The sequence below is a fragment of the Sinocyclocheilus rhinocerous genome, unplaced genomic scaffold, assembly GCF_001515625.1.
Source record: "Sinocyclocheilus rhinocerous isolate Xijiao unplaced genomic scaffold, SAMN03320098_v1.1 scaffold20, whole genome shotgun sequence".
NCBI classification, from domain to species: domain Eukaryota; kingdom Metazoa; phylum Chordata; class Actinopteri; order Cypriniformes; family Cyprinidae; genus Sinocyclocheilus; species Sinocyclocheilus rhinocerous.
This window is the reverse complement of record NW_015640468.1, coordinates 837,450-847,493: the sequence shown is the minus strand read 5'-3', so window position 1 is coordinate 847,493 and position 10,044 is coordinate 837,450. Positions and strand designations below refer to the sequence as shown.

The 10,044-nt window shown below is 36.1% G+C and overlaps 1 protein-coding gene across 1 annotated transcript in view; it reads left to right on the top strand.

The window, feature by feature from the left end:
- LOC107753104 (leucine-rich repeat-containing protein 75B-like) overlaps nucleotides 1-9,858 on the top strand; it is a 27,945-nt gene extending 18,087 nt beyond the window's left edge. The window contains exons 4-5 of the mRNA XM_016569210.1: nucleotides 7,428-7,773; nucleotides 8,865-9,858. Coding sequence (XP_016424696.1) covers nucleotides 7,428-7,773; nucleotides 8,865-9,092 — 574 coding nt within the window. The 3' untranslated portion in view covers nucleotides 9,093-9,858. The remainder of the gene's footprint in view (nucleotides 1-7,427; nucleotides 7,774-8,864) is intronic.
- The last annotated feature ends 186 nt before the right edge of the window (nucleotides 9,859-10,044 follow it).

The following is a 10,044-nucleotide window of genomic DNA, read 5'->3' as shown; positions in this document are numbered from 1 at the left end:
CACACACAGCAGTGAACACACACACCGTGAACACACACCCGGAGCAGTGGGCAGCCATTTATGCTGCGGCGCCCGGGGAGCAGTTGGGGGTTCAGTGCCTTACTCAAGGGCACCTCAGTCGTGGTATTGAAGGTGGGAGAGAGCACTGTACATTCACTCCCCCCACCTACAATCCCTGCCGGTACGAGACTCGAACCCACAACCTTTGGGTTATAAGTCCGACTCTCTAACCATTAGGCCACGACTTCATTACCATAAAGTCAAAGACTTGTTCATTTTGTGTGTGGTTGTGTTTAAGATGCAAGCGGCTGGTTTGAAGCAGTTAGTTGGTTTCTCGTGCCTCTCATTAGCATATTAGACAACACTTAGCTTATTCCTTTGTTCATTTAGACATATCACTGAACGAGAAATTCATATTTTCATTAGTAGGATTCTGCAGTAATGCTATTGTGTTCGTGTTCAGATTTGCATATTTGCTTTTTAATGAACAAGCTGTTCACTATCTATTAGGATACACTAAGCTATGCTGCATGCCTCTTTTCAACCATTTGTGAACAAAATCAGATTGACATAGGTGCTAAAAGGCCGATTTCATACCTTAAATGAAGCTATTTGGGATGAGCGAGAAGAGAAGAGCCTGTTGATTACTGATTGTGTAATATGCCAGTAAAGCAGAACATATTTTTACTCTTTATTTTTCTTTTCCCCCAGTTAATTCTTATTGCCAGAGGTATCTGAATAATGAAACATAAAAAGAAAATATGGAAATATCCTTCCCTCTTACATCTGTAATTGTGATTTGTGTAGTTGGGCTGTCAATTTAATTAATAATTCATAATAATTAATGCAAAGTGTGCATGTGTAGAATAAAGAATAGCATAGACACTTTCTGTAATGTCTATTGAATGCTTTACTCATCTGCCAAAATATTATGCCTTTGAGGCTATTCATTTGGGGGGTTTTCATGGCAAATGTGTGATTAATTTGAGTAATTAATTAGCATATAATGTTCAGTTTAAAAATATTTTTAATAGATTGGCAGCAGATATTTATTATTGGATTGTGGGATGGAAGTCTAGCTGGGTATTGAGTGAAAAAGTGAAAGAGAGAAAGACAAGACGAGGAAAGTACCTTTGGGCCAGAATTAATAATGTAGGTATTTTGCATCATTGATGATTCTGCAAAAACAAAATGGAGTGAGGCTTGAATCAGACATGTCAGGGAAGACTGGAGGGAGAAAATGAGGGTTGGGGATGAAATCTTTTCAGCTCAACATGGCCAAAATCTTGTCTTTCTATTGATGCTTCGATATGTTTCAAAACTCACATATTTCCATAGACTAGAAATGTGCTGCAGAGGGAACAGACATTGGCGGCGTCTGAGTGCAGAATGCTTAGTGTCTGTGATTGTACGTAAGCTGACAGTAAGGAAAATGAATGTCACTCATAGCTGCTGGTTGCCAAAGAACGTGAAGTGAGCCCGAAGTGACTGTAATTCAAACTGGCACCTGGTTGCAAGAAAAATAAACAGATAAATAACACATTAAAATTACTTATATTATTCTTTTACCCATCCTGCAGTGGCACAGATGGCAGATTTGTGTTTTAGTTTGTTTCGCAACCTGAAAGTCACAGTTCACCTTTTGACAACATATAGCACATCACACAAAAAAATATTTAAAAAATTATCAATCAGTATTTTTCTTTTTCCAGTAAAAATATCTCACATATACAGTGAGAATTTTTTTTTTCAACAATTGTGCTTCTCAAATAAATTTATCCTGTTTTAAGAATGTTTAAAGGAATATTTCACCCAAAAATGAAAATTTGCTGAAAATGTGCTCAACCTCAGGCCATCCAAGATGTAGATGAGTTTGCTTCTTCATCAGAACAGATTTAGAGAAATTTAGCATTACATCGGATCGTTTGCAGTGAATGGGTGCCGTCAGAATGAGAGTCCAAACAGCTGATAAAAACAGCATAATAATCCACAAGTAATCCAAATGACTCCAGTCCATCAGTTAATGTCTTGTGAAGTGAAAAGCTATGTATTTTTCAGAAACAAATCCATCAAGACATTTTAACTTTAAAGGGGACATAACACACACAGTTTCTGCCAATCTCATGTTAATCTTAAGTACCTATAGAGTAGTATTGCATCCTTCAGATCCCCGAAGAGTCTTTAGTTTGATCAGATATCAGATGTTTTTATCAGCTGTTTGGACTCTCATTCTGATGGCACCCATTCACTGCAGAGGATCCATTGGTGAGCAAGTCATGTTAGTCACGCTAAATTTCTCTAAATCTGTTCAGAAGAAACAAACTCATCTACATAATCTGAGGATGAGTAAATTTTCAGAAAATTTTCATTTTTGGGTGAACTATTTCTTCAAATGTTTTGCTTCACAGCTAGACAAAAAAACTGATTAAGATTTGTTTTTTTCACTTTTTGCAGTGCTTAAAATGGCAAAATGCAGAAATAAACTAATAAATAAATAATATGAATTGTTTTTAATAACCAATTTGTCCTAGCCTTTAAATAAATCAGATCTGAAGCAAGTTTGGTAGGTCAGACTAATCTTATTTTCTCTCAAAAGCACCTCCCTGGCTGACTTTTTATTTAAACTGATCCCTAAAGCATCTTCAAAGAACTTCTTCAGCATTTCATCAAAGCACACAGTTTTTTCATGGGCCAACCTATTGCTATTTAATCACAGAGATCACTCAAATGTCACTGTTTAAAGGCAAAGCAGATTGGCTTGTGAGTTAGCAGCAATGAGGCAGCAAGCTTAAAAGAACCACTGTATGTTAAAATAAAGCCTGTGGATACTCGTATACAGCACAAACCCCAGGGGGTTGGACCTGGTGTTATATTTGGCAAATAAATTGAATTTGGGCCCAAACACAGAAGAGCGATGCCACCTGCTACCAGTGATAGGAAAATAGAGGAAGACTGTCAGTGGGATTTCATGAAGAGACATCAGCCTTTGAGAGGATTGTAATAATACATTTGCATCTCAGTGTGGGTGTATGTGTGTGTGTGTGTGTGTGTGTGTGTGTGTTTTCTTTGGCAAATGAATGTTTTTTTGATCTCTGTCCTGTGGTTTGTGTGGCAGTATATATTACAGGACTCCCTATTTCCATTTAAATCTCTTCATTGTTACCATGTGACCCAAATCATGAAGAAAGTATTATGTACATCTGTGGAGCTGAGTGATTTTCAAGTAGATGTATGTCTGTGTGTGTCTGTGTTTACATGCTATTGATCCTGTTAATAGAACCAGGTCAAAATGAAGCACACAGACTGGCACAGAGATGGTAATATGGATAGAGGACTGAGGTGGGGAGGAACTTTGTTCTTTTGATGATCTTAATATTCACTTAATTTAATAAATAAATAAATAAAATTATCTTGTGACAGCATAAACATTTTTACTTGGTTTTAAAGGTGAAGTGTATAATTTTAGTACCATTACTGACACCAAAAGGAATTGGAAAAATAATGTCTTACAAAAGGTTTCCTGAAAACGCCCCCTTGTCTGCCATTGGTCAACTAAAGAGAAAGCCACACCCCAAACTCACATCACAGGTTGTCATGCTAGTCTAGTCCTCATACAAACTGATCAGTGTTTTAATAGAACCACAGAGTTACTGAGAAAATGAAAAAGAAGTACACTTATCATGCCTTAAAAAAAGAGTACTTATTATGGAAATAATATACTTAGTTAATGGTGAAATGAATGTAATGTTTTCAGACACTTAATTGCATGTTATTTACAATTAAATGAAAATGCATTATAATTCAAATTTATATTAAATGCAATTTGTTGAACTTGAGAGTGCTTTTTTGACCAACTTAAGGACTATACATCTTTATATAAATTATGGTTAAAGTGTACTGCCAAATGGACTGACATTTATGGTAAATTAAAATATACTTTCAATGCCATGTCTATTGAAACATGTATGTCATGTATTTAGATATATTTGTAGTTTTTACATTTTTAATGAAGTTGCCATGTAGTACATTTAAAGTATATTAACTTTTATGTAATATCAAAAACACACTAGAGTTAAAATAATAATCAAATACTTTAGTATAGGTGCAAGTATAGGTGCTTTAGATGTTAGTCAACACATCAAAATAAGTGTGCTTCTATAAAGATTATTAAGAAACAAGAAACACGATTATCAAAGCATAATAATTTAAAATGTAATTTAAAGTAAACTTTTCATTTGACATTATAACAAAATGCACTTTTTACAAGTTTATTTAAGTTTGTTAATACAGTGATGAAATTGTATGCTCTTTAAGTACACTTAAGTGCCCTTTTGTTTCATTAATATTATATTATAAAACAGATAGTTCCGGTCCTTGATTCTGATTGGCTGAGCCACGTTCTAAGCTGTTGTAAATTACTCTACAAACATACACCTTTGTTTACGTTTGTCTGTTGCTTGGCAACCACTTTGTTGCAACCACAACTGATTCTGAGGAACTACATTGTTTGGTGGAAGAATACTGTTTTTATTAATATCATTACACTTTATTTGCTCTGTTTTATTTTATGAAACCTTACTACGTATATGGAATAACCGTTTTATAAAAGCAATAAGCCCCGTGAAGCTGTGGTTTACTCCGCTTCGCGTCGTGCCTAACAACGCCCCTTAGCTGTTATAAATTCACTGTAAACCACGGCTTCTTGGGGCTTATTGCTTTATAATCTGAAAGTAGCATTTTACATACTTCTAAGATTTTAAGTCTAACTGCATATTCAATACAATTAAGTGCACTTCTTTTTCACAAGGGAATAGCTTATATTTAACTTTGGATATTAGACTGGGGAAGTATTTTAATATTGAATTACACCAATAAACATTCTTATCTTTCTGTAAAAAAAAATTCTGTTATTATTCAAAAATATTCATGTTCTCTTACATTCAAAGGAGCAAGTTTTGACTAGTCTAATATTCAAATCTAAAAAATGGCAGCTCAGTTGAATGTTTGAACTAAATATGGATGTCTTAGCAACTGTACATGGAACTGTGTGTGTGGAACTGTTTTGAGAGTGTAAAGAAGATTTATTTTGGGTGAGCAGAAAGGCACTGATTCTATCTGCTGCCTGCAAACATCATCAGAAACAAACAAAAAAATGAATAACAGCAGCTTTCACCAGCAGCAGGGATCCAGTTTTCAGTGCAATTTGGCAGAACAATAGTGAACTCTGACTGTGAACCTTACTTCAGAAATTATTTGAGAAGAAAATAATACTTTAGGAGGTTTCATCAATCTCTTATATAGCTCTAATATCACCTCTTCTTACAGACTGTATGTTTCCCAGTGCCACTTTGTACAGTACAGTACATCTATGTTCTTACAGTATTTGACTTGCATACACAAAGACATGCCACAATATGCTCATGCATAGACAAATTGGACACATAAATTGGTGTGAAGAAGTCACTGATTAACTGGTTTGTCTGTTTTGACTGGATTTGACTGTTTGCACTAATTTTTGCTATTTAAGTAATTTACAGGCAAGTCTTATCAAGTCTATGGTAAAGTACACACTAAAATAATATTGTGTGACAACACAACTTTACAGACCCAAGTCATCACAGAAAGAAGCTTCTAAAAAGAAATGTATATGCATGACTGAAGTGAAGCCAGACATTTATAGTTTTGCCAAATAACCTCATATCAAAGAGCATGATGGTAGAAGCGCTATAGGGCTGCATTTCTGCTTGCCATCATAAGCCTACTATGAATTTTTACATCGCATCATAGAGTACATGAGAATACCTTTCATGCTGAAACATAATTGGGCCTTGCAAATAGACTAAACACACCAACTAATGACTCAAAAAGAAGAAACAGAAGGTTCAGTTTGGCAAAGTCAAGACTATGTCATAACTGGCAATACATGCAAGAAAGCTCTCATCTGATTTCTGCAAAAGCTCTCAATGCCAGCTTTTGAAGTTAGAGGATAATATGCACATAAATTGAATATACACTATCAGGAAGAAAAAAAACTCACTGGGTGGTACCATTTCAAAAGGTACTAATATGTACACTTTAGATACTAATATGTACTTTTAAAGTACTTTTGAAATACTAATATGTACCTTTAATGTACTAATATGTACCATTTGGGGGTAAATAAAGTACAGAGATGCACCTTTTAGCTTTTGTACCTTAGGGTATCTCCCATGACAGCTTGGCTAAGTCATTGAACAAAGAATTGCAAAGGACAATATTCACTGAATAGATGTTTATCAGTATTGATACAGTGAAGATGAAATTTACATATATAACTGCCAACTCATGCTTCTCGCAAGTTGGCAAACACAGATGTCAGACAATAACAAACTGTGCGCTCAGTTTTGTTTTTTTTGTTTCTTGTTTTATATCTACAGTGTTCTTCACCAAAAGCTGCTTCTCTAACCACACTAATGTACTAGACAGTAAAATGACTTGCTTATGATTATGCAATAATCAAATTCCAAAGGCCAACGATGAGTTTGATAACACTAAATGTTATAATGACTTCAACGTCAGCTATGATCATCTAAATCAACAAATTTTAATTACTGGTCATTCGTTGCAAAGTCCCACCCATTTGAGAGATCACAGTATCCTCATATAGAGAAGCCAGGCTTACAGGTGGGACAAAAATACATGAATGGTAGACAATCAAATAAGTTTTTCTGTTGAAATAGTGACCACCAGTGTGCATGTATCTATGCAGGACCCAAAATGATGTGTTTAGAGTCTGATATCCAATCAGCATCCATCTGTGCTTCATTAAAATCTCCCATACATACAGTATATTGGCATATGTTAATTATTCACGTACAAAAACATGGATTGTTATTTCATGCAACTGTTTTACAATTTTATTCACTAAAATATTAAAATGTACATAAATAAATGTAATTTCTACATTTGTAATGAAATTATAAAGTAGTCTTAAAGCAATCCATTCAAGCTAATAAGCTGAAAAACACTCGTTTTTGAAAAGTGTAGCCAACTTTGCTTTAGTACATTATGAAATGAATGCTTGTTCTGAATTCTGACATGATTGTAACAACTCAAGATTTGATCATTTTCAGACAAAACTGTGATGTGAATGGAAGCACACTCAGTGGCATATCCCAAGCTCTGCCCACACCACAGCAGCCTTCTTACCCCTGTCCCTGTAATTTAAAGTAACGGAAAGTACCAGCTCATAGCCAGAAAAAATGGTTTTCAATAAAGACCAAGTATTCAAATCCTTAACCTCTATTTTGTTAAAGCCGCAGCATTTCCTTATTTGTTGTAAATTATCAGATTTACAGTCCAAATCACTCTAATGCTTGTATATCTGTTTTTAGTTTTCTCATTGAATTCCTCTGTATATAATATTAGTTTTTTTTTTCACTTTTCAGTCTTAAAACAACACTTCAGAAGAAGCTCTGCAGTGACTCTGTGGACCTGTCTGGCATCCCTTTATCAACTCGTGACATACGGCATGTGGCGTATTACCTCCAGACCAGTGGGGGCGCTGTGATATCCGTAGATCTTAGTTTCACTGAGCTCCGGGACGAGGGCCTACATCTACTTCTGCCCTTCCTGGGTGCATTGCCCAAACTCACAACACTGGCTCTCAATGGGAACCGTCTGACTCTTGGCATCCTTAAAGATCTGACTGAAGCCCTCAAAGATTCCAAGAAGTTCAGTTGTCTTGCCTGGGCTGACCTGGGCAACAACGTGGACATATTTACCATGCCACAGGTAAAACAACAGAATCTTAAAATCAATTACAGTTCCCCTTATTGTAATAATTACACTGAGATAAATGCTTTATTTTGTGTAAAACACGGTTGTACTACAAGACATGTTGCCTGCTTTATAAGAGGTACAACATGGATTAGCCTAGTAGGACATCCTTGATGCTCCTGGAGCAATATTTGCTGACAAACAGTCATAGCCCTACTTTAACCTACCCCTAAAATTAGAGACAAGAACATTGTCTGCCTATCAAACCTAACTCCAGCCTTAGGCCCAATCATATTTCTTAGCCTAAAATATTATTGGCTGATTGTAATGTTGTACCAAGAACATCAAGGATGTTGATCCAAGAACATGTTCTACTTGGATGAATCAGGTTATGCAAGATAAATATTTGTTTTATATGTTTTCACTCACCATTTTCAACTGGCAGGGTGAACCATTTAATTAAAGTCCTATTTGGATGGGATTTCCCTGAGGATAAAAGCATCAATTTGTTAACATTAGTTAGTGCTTTAGGTATCCTGAACTAACAATGAACAATACTTTTACAGTATTTTTATTGGTTTCTGTTCATTTATACAGTATACATTTTACGTATAATTATAAATTATAACAAATTATAATATAATATAATACACTCTTGGGAAAAGGTACAACGCTGTCAGTATATATATATATATATATATACATACAAAATATAATGCATTATGAACAAACATGAATTAACAATAATATATTTATAGTTTAACATGGACCTAGATTAATACATTTTGTTGCTTTTTGATTGTTCATGATACTTAATGCATTAACTGATGTTAAAAATTGAACTATATTGTGAAGTGTTATCAGTATTTTTACTATATGCTTCTCATTTAGTTTGACCTTACAATACAATAATTTTTTACGTTAACCAACTTTCTCTGTGAAGTAACTGTTAATTACTGCTAGTATCCCATCTAATAAGAAATAAATTCGGTAAGGAGACTTCATGATTTTCTGTAACACACAACCAGACAATAGACATTCTACAGGCATCATCAGTAATTAATTGTAACCCAAAAGTTGTTTAACTGTTTTTACTCTGTTCTCAGCCTCTTCTGGTGGCCCTACGGCGACGCTGTAGTCTAAAGGGCAGTTTGCCCACCATCTATGAGTACACAGAAGGTCAGCCCTATTGCTACCGTGTGGAGAGCTCCATTGAAGAACCCAGCCACTATGAAGAAGAGGAGGATGAAGATGAGGAAGAGGACCTGGAGCCATGGAGCATCGGGGAACAGAAAAGTTCAGGTAGTTTTACCCTGCACCATTGCGAGAGGTGAACCAATCACAATCATTGTCCCCTGACAATGGGATAAAGAAAGAATGGGAGAGCGCAGGCAAGAGATCTCTCTTCTCTCAGTACCATTTCTCCCAATCAACTTTTACCATCTCCCTCCTCCACTGCAGCTCCATGACCTTCCCATTGCGGTTATGTGTGAACCAACAGCAGCGCATGTAAAGAGCCAACTAACCACCTGAACACAGCAAACGGTGAAACACGCTGGTTTGAAATGCTCTTAAAGCTTCCCCATTGACTTACTGTGTTGGCAGATGATGATCCTTGACTCGAGGTGGGGGTTCATTGGAGGGGGCCACAGAGAGTCGCGTAAAAGATGCTTTCTTACGCCACTCTTTGGTCACGAAGAACCAGTGACGGACAAGAAAATGACCAATAAAAAATCCCAGAGTTTGACCGAGTCAGTCGACAGGCTGATGCATACCAACGGTGAATTTGAAGCTCTACGGACCCGGCTTTTAACTAAGGTATGGTTAGGAATTTTGTGGGGTCTGGTCAGGTTTGGTCGTATTTGTCAGTGTTGCATTGCTGAGGCCGTCTCTGCCGCAGCAGACCGGACCTATCACCACTCTGTGTGTGCTCTACTAATCTCCCAACAAAAGCCATGAAACCAGCTCAACAGACTATACAGCCGAACCACGTCACGTGACGCAAGCAAAACTGCTATGTCAAGACTTTTGCATTTTCCCCACCTTTCCAAAATGTTCACTTGTGAATACCCACGCACCACTTGTCGTGTAGTTGTGAGTGATGATACAAAAAGGAAACGCTGTTAAACTGCCAGCATCTGGTTTTTGTTGTCTGCTAATGATGAACAAACTATACGACAGGTATATTTCAACAAAGAAACATTTTTGTTGTATATGAGAAGATTGCTCACCTTTTTATGTTCAGGTCATCTTAAATATTCCTCTTAAATATGTCTTGCTGTGTCA